The sequence below is a fragment of the Elephantulus edwardii genome, unplaced genomic scaffold (genome assembly GCF_000299155.1).
Source record: "Elephantulus edwardii isolate Elephantulus edwardi_28Jun2011 unplaced genomic scaffold, EleEdw1.0 scaffold00033, whole genome shotgun sequence".
NCBI lineage: Eukaryota > Metazoa > Chordata > Mammalia > Macroscelidea > Macroscelididae > Elephantulus > Elephantulus edwardii.
This window is the reverse complement of record NW_006399783.1, coordinates 21,057,783-21,071,202: the sequence shown is the minus strand read 5'-3', so window position 1 is coordinate 21,071,202 and position 13,420 is coordinate 21,057,783. Positions and strand designations below refer to the sequence as shown.

The 13,420-nt window shown below is 43.9% G+C and overlaps 1 protein-coding gene across 1 annotated transcript; it reads right to left on the bottom strand.

Annotated features, from left to right (window-relative positions):
- Positions 1-7,794: 7,794 nt before the first annotated feature.
- On the bottom strand, positions 7,795-13,017 carry LOC102861144 (transmembrane emp24 domain-containing protein 9-like). Its single transcript, XM_006884409.1, has 5 exons — positions 12,834-13,017; positions 12,566-12,666; positions 9,689-9,814; positions 9,192-9,338; positions 7,795-8,004 (listed from the first exon to the last, which is right to left on the bottom strand). Exons 1-5 carry the CDS (start codon positions 13,015-13,017, stop codon positions 7,855-7,857), a joined length of 708 nt encoding a protein of 235 aa, XP_006884471.1. The 3' UTR covers positions 7,795-7,854.
- Between the last annotated feature and the right edge of the window lie 403 nt (positions 13,018-13,420).

Here is a 13,420-nt window from a genome sequence, read left to right as displayed (position 1 = left end):
CCATTGCCCCAGTTACTGTGTCATTCCATCTCATCTGGGGTCTTTCTCTCCTGTGCTGTTCCTTCACTCTTCCCAGCATGATGTCCTTCTCCAAGGACTCCTGGCCACATGCCCAAAGTATATGAAGCAGGGTTTCAAAATCCTAGCCTGCGAGGAGAAACTGGGTTCCACCCTCTCCAAGACAGACCTGTTTGTTCTCCTGGAAGTCCATGTTATGTTCAATACTCTGAATACATAAATTATGTATCAGTCTGACTTTCCCTTGATAATTAAGCTCAAATCTCATTAGGAAATACAGTAATTCCTTTCTTTGTTGATCCTGAGCCAAGAGCAGCCCAAAGTGCCAGTGGCACTCTTTAACTTCCAGCTCAGGAGAATCAATCTGCTATCTCTAGGTGGCAGTATCACTCCCTTTAGAACTAAGACTTCCAATAGACAGTAGGGTTGCAGGGACAGGAAGCAAAAGTGATTGGTAGACTATGTCCATTTCCACCCCTTGATTGCCGGACCTGTGAATCCTACTACTGGAGAGACAGCTCTGTGTATTGAAATGTTGGTTTAAAGCATATATAACTTTCTGGAGAACATAGTTTCATCCCTTTAAATCACTTAGTTGGCACTGTAATTGTGTTTTTAGAAGATCATTCCACTGTCATATCAAACCACTTTCTCCAGGATGGAGAAGATGGTAAGACCATGGATTTCATGAGCATAAAGCCCATTGCTGCACTACTTTTGCTGTCAGCTGAGTCCCTTGGTTGGTGACAATGCTGTGTGGGATACCAGGATGGTGGGTAAGGCATTCTGTGCATCAACAGATGGTAGACTTGGCAGAAGTTTACTGTGCTGGAAAGGCAAACTGTATCCAGAGTAAGTGGCTATTCCTCTTAACAACAAACTTCAGCTCCCTATGATGGCACTAATTTGTGTTATTCCTCCTGAGATTCTGTATTGCTTTTTATTTACTTTTTCCAAGTAGAGGCAGCTGATGGTTTATACTTGACTTTTCCTACCTTAATAGCCTTTGTTCCACACATCAAGGATGCAACGTAGGGGTTCTGCAAGATGCGGAGTATCCCACTTACACATTCTAGAACTGGAAAAATCACTGAAGGATAGGTCCAATGGGCCTACTGTGAAACAGACTTGAGCTAAGATTCTATTAATGACCTAACCTTCATATGCCTGTACAATGACTAACAGGCCATATTTTGAGTCTCTTGGAATTGTAACAATTCAGACACAGTGTCCAAAAATCCTCATTATATCCTTCTCCCCAGGGAACAGTCATTTTCAACTACTAGTTGAGCAGGTGTTTCTGGGGAAGAGTGGGAAAAAGATTAACAGGAATCTTTGTACAGTTAAGTTTTTTTGCAAGATAGCAAGATCCTTCTTCAAGTGGTGTGGGTCAGAGAAATCTATTGAACAGCCATGACTTTGTTCTGGGGCACAGTTAGAATATAGTTCTGACCTAGAATTCTTCAGCTTGTACAACCAAGTCAGTGTTTAGTAACTTTTCCATCTACTTCACTCCTGGGGATGCTATGATGAAATAGCCACTACCATAAATCTGTATGAGTCAGGCAAATCTGGGTTTTGTCCTTTTTGGTAACCATGCCCACCTTGCCTTTGTCAGTTAGGGGCAGCAACGTGGCCTCTGCCACCACAAGGGTTCACCGAGCCTATGTAGTCACATGCCTTAGTTCTCAAAGGGCAGTGCCCACTGTGGAGTCTGGCTTATGTAAAATGACAACTAGGGCAGACTTCTCGCTATGCATCAGAGAGCTGGACAATGACTAGGGATGATAGAAGGAAAATTGATGCCTTTGAGCTGTGGTTTTGGAGAAGAGTACTGAATATGAGAATGAACAGTTTCATCCTAGAAAGGGGTTGCTCCTTGGGGGCAAGGATTCTGAGGCTTCATCTGACATACTGGACATGTTGCGAGGAGGAACCATTCCTTGGAGAGGGACGTCAGGCTTGGGAGGGTGGAGGGACAGCGTAGGAGAGGAAGACCCTCTATGAGGTGGATTGATTCAGTGACTGGGGTAATAGGAGTAGGTTTGTCAGAGACAGTGAGATTGGCAAAGGATAGCAAGGTATAGGGCTGTTGTACATAGGGTCATTATGAGTCATAGGCAACTCGGCAGCACATAACAGGGCAGAATTCAACGATGCTAGAGCTCCTCTTGCAAATCTGATATAGTTGTAAACTATATATCCTCTGGGTAGTTCCTGTAAGCCTTTTGGTACAATCTGAGAAAAATGGACTCTTGGGATACCTTCTACAGCACACTAAAGTAGGTCTGGCACTTCAACCGGGCCTGGTGATTCGTGACCCACTGCCACTGAGTCAGTTCCAACTCAGTGGCCTTCTATTGGGTTTCCAAGGCAGTACATCTTTAGAGGAAACGGCTTCTCTTTCTCCAGAAAAGCTACTGGTGGATTCAAACTGCCAGATGCAAGGCCTATTGTAGCGATGTGCATTAGTTCTCTTAGCAGCAAAACATGCTCAGGACTACATAATGCTAAGGTCTACTAGAGCTTCTTACAGACTTAGTGTTGGGTGCCTTAGAGTTGAGGAAGACTTAGAGCAGTCCTATGAATACATCTGAACCCTGTCCTATCCTGTGCCATCCTCACAATCTCTGATTCACTTGAGCCCATTGCTGAAATCACTGCAGTCAATCCACCTGGTTGAGGGTCTTTCTATCCTTCACCGTCCCTCTCCAAGTAACTGTCTCTCCTAGCAACATGTCCAGTTTGTGAGATGAAGATCATCTTTGTCTCCAAGGAGCATAGACTTAGTTTAGGTACTGTGAAACCCATGCTTCAGTGAACTGACTGAATAAGGGATTATGAAGTCTTTCTTAACCTCTCTAGCTTCAACATTGAATCTGTGCTTACTGGGCCCAAATCAGTAAATTCAGATTGAAGAGATGTTCCTTGCACCATTATCCCATGCTTTTAACATCCATTACCACACACTCCACATTCTGCTTGTAAACATTAGCAAAAGCAAGTTCTTTTGGAATGTGCTTTCTTCCTAGGGTACAATTTATACTTCACCTTTTGGGTCTAGAAGCAAAAATGGGTGGGAGGGATGGTGCTAGTAATATTCAGTAATGCTCTATAAGGCATTTACCTCAGACAATACCTCGGCTCTATCACAACTGAAATCTGACACTCATTAAGTTCAATTGGTTTAATCTCATCAGATGGGGAGGGGAGGGAAGGCCGGATTCCCAGTTTTGCTGAGGGGGCTGGATGCATGGCATTTACAGCCTTAGTCCCCAGCTTCTCGATTACCTGCTCATGTTTCCATTTGGGATCCCATTTCTCCACAATCAGTCTTCACTTAACTTCAGACATCATAGGAGGTTGAGATTTCAGTAGGTGTGGCAACTCACTCACTCATAAGATTTTGGGTTTGATGTTAAGCAATTAGTTCCAAAACATAAGGCTTTCCAGTAAGGTACAAATGGAAACTTTGAGGTCTTTTACTTGATGCTTGAGCTGTCAGTCAGTAGTTCTGATCTCATCTCTCTTTCACTACTTCGTCTATCAGTAAGTAGACCCCACCAACTTCCCTAAGCTCATTCTGACAAACTTGGAGAAGTGCCAAACATGACTACCCAGAGTGGTACTTCTCACTAAGACCTGATATACGCTTGGTGATATTTTAGGTACTAGTATTGCCACTTCAAGCCACAGATGAGCACAGTCCTTTTTATCAATGGATATAGAGCCATCAGCACCTCTAACCAATTTATAAAATCTATCTTTATGATTTTGCTTCCCTTGAGCCACTCTTGGTACTAAATGTCTTAGGCTGGTTTTTTTCAAAGAAGCAAAACCAGTGAATATATATTGTTATTGCTGTTATGTGCCATCGAGTTGCCTAAGATTCATAGTGACCCTATGTACAACAGCCCTAAACTCTGTTCTATCCTATGTCAATCTCACTGTCTCCAACACACCTACCCCCTTTACCCCAGTCACTGAATCAATCCAGCTCATCGAGGGTCTTCCTCTCCTGTGCTGTCCCTCCACCCTCCCAAGCATGATGTCCTTCTCCAAGGGCTGGTCCCTCCTGGCAACATGCCTAAAGTATGTCAGATGAAGCTTCAGAATCCTTTCCTCTAAGGAACAGCCTAGTTTAACCCTCTCTAGGATGAATTTGTTCGTTTCCTTAGCAGCCCATAGTATAAATGATACTCTTCTCCAACACCACAGTTCAAAGGCATCAATTCTCCTTCTATCATCCCTAGTCATTGTCCAGCTCTCTGATGCATAGCAAGTAATTGCAAAGACCATGGGCCTGTGTCAGGAGCACCTTAGTCTCCAGAATGACACCATTGCTCCTCAGTACTTTTCCATCGCAATACATCTCTTACTTTCCTGGCTGTTGGTAGGTACCAAGAGTGTTGATTTTGGAGCCAAGCAGACTAAAGTTAACAATCTCAGTCTCTTCACCATCCATCCTGATGCTGCCAATTGGTCCAGTGGTGACAATCTTTGTTTTCTTGATACTGAGCCTCAATCCATATTTAAGGCTGCAGTCCTCGACCTTCCATAGTAAGTACTTCAGGTCCTCCTCAGTCTCAGCAAGCAGGGTGTGTCATCTGCATAATGCAGATTGTTGATGAATCTTCCTCTAATCCTGATGCCACACTTCTCCTCATACAGCCCAGCCTCCCGGATAATCGGATCTACATACAGGCTAAAAAGGTATGGAGATAGGACGCATCCCTGGCATATACCCTTCCCAATTTTGAACCATGCAGTGTTTCCCTGTTCTGTTCTGATGACTGCCTCCTGATCCAAGTATAGGTTTCGCATTAGCATGATCAAGTGTTCTGGGATTCCCATTCTTCTGAGTCAGCCACAGTTTGTTGTGATCCACACAGTCAAACACCTTTACATAATAAATGAAACACAGATAACCATTACTCTGGTACTCCTTGCTTTCAGCCAAGATCCATCTAACATTAGCTACAATATCCCTAGTACCACAACCCCTTCTAAACCCAGCCTGCACTTCTGGCAGTTCTCTGCTGATGTGCTGTTCCAGTCGTTTTTGGATAATCTTCAGCAGAATCTTGCTTGCGTGTAATATCAATGATATTTGATAATTTCCACATTTGGATCACCTTTCTTTGGAATGGGAACAAATAAATATACATAAGAGATTTATCTGAAAGAAATTACTCACAAAGCAGTAGAAGTTGGCAAGTCCCAGGCCTATAGCTGTAACAGCTGATGAATCCAAGGTTGTCCAATAACCCAGGCCCTACTTGAAATGCCAAAGATGTAACAAAGCAGAAAGCAGATGAATGTTGAGATCAAACAAAAAGCCAGCTCCATGAGACTTCCTTATATATTTGATGCAGACCATACTCCCAATGAAACTACCCCTCAACTGATGGGCTGTCCACAGCAAATCCCACAAAAAACTGAATACACTACTTCAACTTTCATCAAAGGAGTTACGTCACAACTGCCAAACCAGGGAATCTGACACACAGCTAACCTGACACACAACCTTAATTATCTCGGCTTCCAACCATCACTACTTCCATGAACTCAGCTGTATCCCCCTAAAATGTGCTGACTTTGCTGAGTCATGATTCTCAATTAGTTTGCCAGTTATATTACTGTCCTCCAGGACAACATTCAGTTGTAAAGGGATTAGGGGTATAGTCTTTGCTACCTTTTATGCTCTGAAAGATAAAGAATGGGGGAGCAGAGAGAAATGGGAGCAAAGCAGTCCTTTGGATTCAGGGTCCCTGTGTTGAGAATTTCCGAGACCTAGGGAAGACTGATGATAAGATACATGAAGATCCCCAAACAACATGAGACCAAATTTATTTTACATGCTTTTAAGAGTTTGGAAGCTAATACTAAAAAAAACTTTTTCAGTTTGATTAATGAAATGTAAAAGTGGTATTTAATTTATATTAAGCTTTAAAAATCAATGTAACAACTTATTTTTTTCACATAACTTCAGTATTTAAAAACATTATCCTTTTTCAAAGCTATTAAGTTAATATGCTCTTGGAAAAGCTTAAAGCAGAATGTGTATTATGGTAGCTTTCTCTTACCCTAACCGAAGTACTTTTTTCTTTAGGGATAAGCAGTTTTGTTCCTTACACTTTTAAAAAATTTATGTATATTATTATTTTTGTCTTTATTATACACATAAAAACATGTACTGTAAATGAGATTTTATAGCTATATTCTTCAAATACTAAAAGTAGACAAGAACCTTCCCTCAAAGCCAACAAGTGAAAAACCTACCCACGCACCTCTGGGATTACAGTACAGCTTCTTGCCACCAGAGCTCCCTATAAATCTGTTTTTAAAGTTACCTATCTGTGCTATTTCTGTCATAACAGCAGTTGTTGTTAATTGTCAAGTCGAGCACGACTCATGGCAACCCTATGAACAAAAGGCCTGAAGCCTTTCTATAACTATCATTTATCAAAGTTCATAGTTTCCAGAGGCATGTTGTTTAGAAGTGGATACCCCTCCTGCTTCCAATAGCAGCAGTAGGGAATTAAAGCTGCAGACTTCCTCTCCTTTAAGATCCTCTTGCTGTTGGTTAAGTTCATCAACATACTCATCCCAACAGAAATTTGTCCTTCTCACACCTGCAGCACCCACAGTGACTTCTGTCCACATACTCTGATAAAGCAGGGTGGGTGGAGATAGAGAGGAAATGGTATGGAATTGAGACCCAAACCAATTCTCTTGTTATGTGACTAGGGGCAACTCCATTCAAGTAGGAATGGAAAGAATGGGTGGGGATTCAATTAGGAATGTGAAGTCTTTGCCTGATGGAAGAACTGACATTCCTTGAAGCACCAGTGCTACACTGACTATTGCCGTTGTTAGGGGCCATCCAGTTGAGTATGGTCTATAGTGATCTTATGAATAACAGATCTGAACCCTGCCCTATACTATATCATTCTCACAATCTCTTACATACTCGAACCCATTGCTGCAGTTACCATGTCAATCCACTTGGTTGAGGGTCTTCCTCTACTTCACTGTCCCTCTACCTCTCCAAGCACGATGTCCCTCTGCAAGAAAATAGCCCCTCCTAACAACATGCCCAAAGCATATGAGACAGAGCTTTATCATCTTTGCCTCCAAGGAGCGCTCAGGCTGCACCTTCTCCAAAATGTATCTTTAAAGTGGACAAGGAGTCAATTTTCAATTTTTTTAATTGGGAAACCAATGTAACAAACCTAAATTTATTGAAAATTAAATCAGTAACTAAGATCCGGCAGGACCAAGGTCTATTTGACTGACTCCAGTTCCTTTAGCCCCTCAAAATGACAAAAGCACGTGACAAAACGGGGTCAAGCTCTGGGTCACCTTCCCACATTGCCACCCCCTCCACCCTACCCTTAATTAACACACAGACCATGGATCAGTAAGCTGGATCTGAGCAAAGGAGAGAGTGGTGAGGTTCCCAGGGTGGCAGAAAAATCATAGCCCCAGCACAACTTGCTCAAAAACCCATTAGGAGAACCCCAGTTAGCAAAGACACAAGGAAGACTGCCCTCCCCCACCCTCCAACCCCAGACAGTAGGCCCACATCCCTGATCAGTAACACTGTGATTCTGAGGTGTCAGTGGGACTCCAAGGGGCATCACCCACCCATAGGTGATTACTGCAAAAAGCCCAGAGTCCAGCGAAGGAGGTAGGCATTTGACCCACCACCTGCTACATTATTAGCCAGCTGAGCCGTGCTCGCCTTTCGAGAGCATTCAGGGCTGGGAATAGTCCAGGAGGTCCTTTCTCCCCTAGCCTGGAAGGAAGGATGACTTGTAGGGTCTGGGATGGTTACACAAGCTTCTTGGCTTCAAAGAAACTCTTGAGGTGCCGCATTTGCCAGACTCCAATGGCCACGAGGATGAGGGTCTGCAGGATAGACCACCAGAGCACCCGCTGGTTGGTGCTCTCACTGGTCTGCCGGAAGCGTTCCTCCCGCCACTGCAGGAGAGGAAATAGAAAAGGAACCTGAGTGGGCTGGTCACTCCCCAAGGCTGCTAAAACTGCTGATCTCCCACTCCTATGTTAAGGGCTGGGTAGCTCTGCCCAGTTCCAGCCAAGTGCCTGAAAAGAGCTACATCGCCTGGGCACTGTCAGGTATCACCTGGGTTCTGTCTTCACCCCTACGAGCCAGATGACTGCAGGAAGCACACACTCATTTCTCTTAAGTCTGTTCGTGTCAGTGAGGTTTCACCTAATTCTGGCCCTGGTCTCTGGGGAAGAGTACTCGGGTTGTTGTTTTAGTTATGTACCATCGAGTCACCTGCAACTCATAGCGACCCTATGTACAAGAGCTCTAAACGCTGTTCTATCCTGTGCCAACCTAGCCATCTCAAACACACTCATTCCCACCACTCCAATCACAGAATCGATCCATCTCATCGAAGATCTTCCTCTCCTTAGCCGCCCCTCCACTCTGTCAAAAATGATGTCCCTCTCCAAGGACCTCTCCCTCCTTGCAACATGCCCAAAGTATGTCAGACGAAGCTTCAGAATCCTACACCCAGGACAATGCTGTCCTGAAGAACTCAGGAGTGGACATGCTCTAAACTATCTAATCTCCAACCAGCACCCTGAAGATGCAGGAGCTGGCTTCAAATTGGTAGCCTGAGGGCTGCTAGGTCTGTTCTATACCTGCATTTTGTTGGGCTCACACAGTTCTCAAATGTCAATGAAATATCAACATTTAAAACCTGGAACCCAAGCCCTTCTCGATAAACTGACAACTCGGGCTGGCATTTCTGCAAGGGACACCACAATTGGAAGTGAATTCCCATTTAAATAAGTCACAATCCTATTGGCCATAAGATCTAAATTTAGTTGGCTCTTAGACACAAGTGAATTTTGATTCCTGGCCATGAGAACAGCTGGAACAAGGAGAATAGCCTCTAAATGTACTGATATCAATCTTTACTCTGTCACTCACTATGTGATTTAAGGTGATGACAACTTCTTAGAAGTATGTAACAAACAACAAAGTGGAGTTAATAATGTCCACCCCATCTCCTAGTATGGCAATGAACTGGTAAAGATGCACGGGAAGTCCTCTGGGAACTTCACCATTATCTTTTAGGTGAGCTAGTGGTAGCACTGTGGAAGAAGCCCACCGCTCTTGGCCCAATACTTACCCGCTGGTAATTCTGTTCTTTTTGGATCTGCTCCACTTGTTCTACCAACTGTCTCACTCTCAGTTGCAATTCACTCAGTTTGTCTTTGGCAGCAATTTCTGCATAATCATTGGCGTGTTCACCTACCTGGATGTCTAGGTGAACTCTCTGAGGATAAACAAGAGAAACAAGGGGACTCAGATATGTTCCATTCTCCTTCTATCAGCTGACTGTCCATCTTCTTCTCTTTGTTCATTTAACTAACATAGACTGTGGTCTCCTAGAGTCCAGCCCTGTGGGGGCTCTGGACACATAGGCAAGAACAATAAACCTTGGTTAATGCGCTGGCTGAGGAATAGAAAATAAGCTCAGAAAGTGTATTCTTCGTGACCACTGGAAATCCAGTCTTCTTGGAAGACACGAAATCCCACATACTCATCTGACACCCACAGTACCACCAGTCCCAGTCTTGCCAGAGTGAGTGACTGAGAACTGTTAGTCCCACATGGTCTGCTTACCAGCATGCCTCCAGCAAACAGGGAGAACTTGGTGGAATTTGAGTGGAGACAGATCTGGTGCTCACCGGGAGTATGGGAGGTGAAAGTGAATCTGCCTTCGGAGCCATATTGTCGGGCCAGAATGACCTGGAGAAAGGGAGGTTATTTCAGTACGTGATAGAGTTGGATGGGAGTTGGAAGTAAACAGTTCTTAAGGCCCTTGGTGCCATAAAGGTTTACAAACTGGCTTTCGGAATCTCATAAGACTAAAAGTTCTAAAGTTACTTAGCAGTAGTTGTCAAATGCTTGTTTGGGAATTACTGGGGTCTGAGAAGATATCAAAGGGCAGCTTGAGCAGACAAAGCATAGTATAACAAAATGTACAAAGACTTAGAGTTAGAAAATAAAAAGAGAAGAACTTGTTCAGCATTTCTCAAGCTGAAAGATCTGAAAAGCAAATTCAAGCCTGAGTTACAATACTGAAGAATGCTATGGGCTAAGTCTTTAATGGCAGCATCAAAAAGAATACACACACACACACACACACACACACACACACACACACAGTCGCTATACCAAAAAGAACTGGCTGACAAGGAATCATTTCAGGAAGTAGTATATGATCAAGAAGCAATGGTAATGGAGGAAGAAGTTCAAACTGCACTGAAGGCACTGTCAAAAAATAAGACCCCAGGAACTGATATAATAACAATAAACATGTTTCAACAAAAAGATGCAGCCTTAGATGTGCTCACCAGGCTGTGTCTGGAAATTTAGAAGGTAGCTACCTGGTCAACTGACTGAAAGAGATCAGTTTGCTCTCATTTCCAAAAAAGGTGACCCAGCAGAATGTAGAAATTATCAAATAATATTATTAAGATAACATACAAGTAAAACCTTCCTGAAGACTATCCAAAAACTGCTAAAGAAGTACATCAATACGACTGCCAGAAACCCACACTAGATTTAGTTGTGGCACCAGGATACATCACTGCTGATAACAGATGGCTCTTGGCTGAAAGGAGAGAATAAAAGAAGGATGTCTACCGGTGTTTTACTGACTACGCAAAGGCATTTGACTATGTGGATCATAACAAACTACAGGTTATAATAATAAGAATGAGAATCCCATTAACACGCAATTGTGCTCATGTGAAATCTATACCTAGACCAAGAAGCTGTTATTTGAACAGAGTTAGGGAACATAGGAAAACGTGTCAACTAAAGAAAGATATGTGTCAGGGCTGTTATCTTTTTTCAATACCTATTCAATCTGTGTGCTGAGCAAATCATTCAAGAATCTAGACTTAAATTAAAAAAAAGAGCAAGTCAGACTTCATGATGAAGCATATTTGCTCTTGCTACAGAAACATTTGCTGCAGAAGATCAAAGCCTACACCCTTCAATATGGATTACAACACAACATCAAGAAAACAAAATCATTACAAGGCCATTAAGCAACAACATTATAGATGGAGAAAAGACTGAAATTATCAACGATTTCCACAATCAACATCCTTAGTATTTGCAGTCAAGAAATCAAAAGACTTATCACCTTGGGAAAGCCAGCTGTCAAGGATTTTTCCAAAGAACTGAAAAGCAATAATGTCATTTAAAAAACTAAGATCTAGGTCATAGCCTTTTTAATTACTTGCTATGTATTTGAAAGTTGGCAAGGAGTAAGGATGATGAAAGACTTGAGTTGTGATGTTTGAGGAGAGTACTGAATATCCCAGGGACATCCAGAGGTCTTGGAGAAATCCTAAATGTCCTGGAGAAAGTGCAGCTACAGTACTCCTTAGAGGCAAGGATGGTGAAACCGTCTCACATATGCTGTTAGGAGGGACCAGTCCTTGCTTGGAAAAAGACATTATGCTTAGAAAGGTGGAGCACCAACAAAAGAGAGGAAGACTCACAACAAGATAAATTGACATAGGGACTATAAACAAATAGCTCAAATAACTCAGAGATGGTAAGGTTGGCACAGGATAAAGCAGGGTTCAGATCTGCTGTTCATAGGGTCACTGTGAGTTGTTCTCGACTCTGTGGCACCTAACAATAGCAACTGGTGGCCTGGTGGGTAAGGAATTGAACTGCCAAGTCAGGCAGGTCATTCAAATCCACCAGCTTCACAGGAGAAAGATGGTCAATCTCTTCTAGCGCTATTTACAGCCTCTGAAAACCAGCTTGGGGGGGTCAACTATGAGTCTGTTCCATCTGGACAGCAATGAGTTGTTTGAGTGGGCATGCTGGTACTGGGTGGAGGAGGGCAACTGATATCTTTTGGGAAAGTCTTCTCTTTGGTGTGTTAACTATCTTTCTTTTAAATTAAAAATGACAACACCAAGCACAACCCTACCTATCAAAAGGAAAGGTTCATTCTTTTCGGAAAGTATCCCTTTTTTAAAAATTTCAAAGTCGATGTATCATAAGCTTTACAACCATAAAAAATGTACAATTAGATGGGAGAGGTGGGGGGGGAGGGTGAAGGAAATTAGAAGAATCTGTTCTGGAAAACAATGTATTCAAATTTGGAAATAAACCAGAATAATTTAAAAACAGTGTTTCAATTTCCACTACTGCAGTTCTATCTATTAACACACCTATGCTGTTGTTAGGTGCCAATGAGTGGGCTAGAACTCATAACTCCACGACCAATAGGCTGGAGCCTTGTCCTAGCCTGCACCACCCTCCCCATCTCTCAGGGAGTTGTATTCACACTTTACAAACCAAGATCAGCAGCTAACACAGTAGCAGCCCAAGCTGGGCCTGGAATGGAAATGTGGGATCTTTCCTAGCACGGCAACGGTCTTTTTTCCTGTTTCGCAGACGCGGAAATTAGGCGGGGCAGTCCTCGCGGGCCGCGCGCTGACACGCCACCGGGTAGGATGCGCTCACCTTGTCCTCGGGGTCCTTGACTTCCACGAACATGCCAAGTCCGGGGGTGGCCGGCTGGTATTCCTCGCGCTGCTTGTCATACAACTGTGTCCGATAGTTTCCTGGAGGCAAGTGGGGAGAACCCTGATCAGAAGAGCACAAAGTGGCTCTGGACCGCGATCACCAGAACATTGGGCAGCTCCTCCCAGCTCTCGAGGCCAGACTTCTCCCAGCAGACCACCGTCTCCATGCAAACCTCCTCCATCCCCACCACTCCCCACCCGCGTACCTATGACCATCGTCTCATCCGGAATCTCCTCAATAAAGCATTTCTTTTCCGTTTCCCCGATGTGGAAGTAAAGCGCGCTGCTGCGGCCTGCAAAATACAGAAGGAGCAGGAAGGCTCTCACCACCTTGCCCATTCCGAATCCAGGCACAGAACCGACGACCTCCACGCGCCGCTCGACAGCCATCTTGCCCCACCTGCCCGAGCAGCCGCAGTGGCCGCGCCACGTAGCTCTCAGCCGCCGCGAGGCCTGCCGGGGCCGCAAGAGGGAACCAGCGGACTACAAATCCCGAGATACACCGCGGCCCCGGGAATGCCTCAGGGGGGCGTGCGGGGGCTCTAAAATCGCAACATTGTTTCCCCCAGTCCTTCGGCGCGACCTGGCGGGTGGCTTTTTACAGATGAAACGAAAGCAATTTCTTTGAGATTACAGAGTGAATTTCGATCAGAGTAATAATTCGAACCTAGAGATCGATATTTGTTCCTATCCCAAAGAAAGGCGACCCAACCGAATGTGGAAACTACAGAACAATTTCACTGATTTCACATGCAAGCAAGATTCTACAGAAGATTATCCAAAAACGACTGGA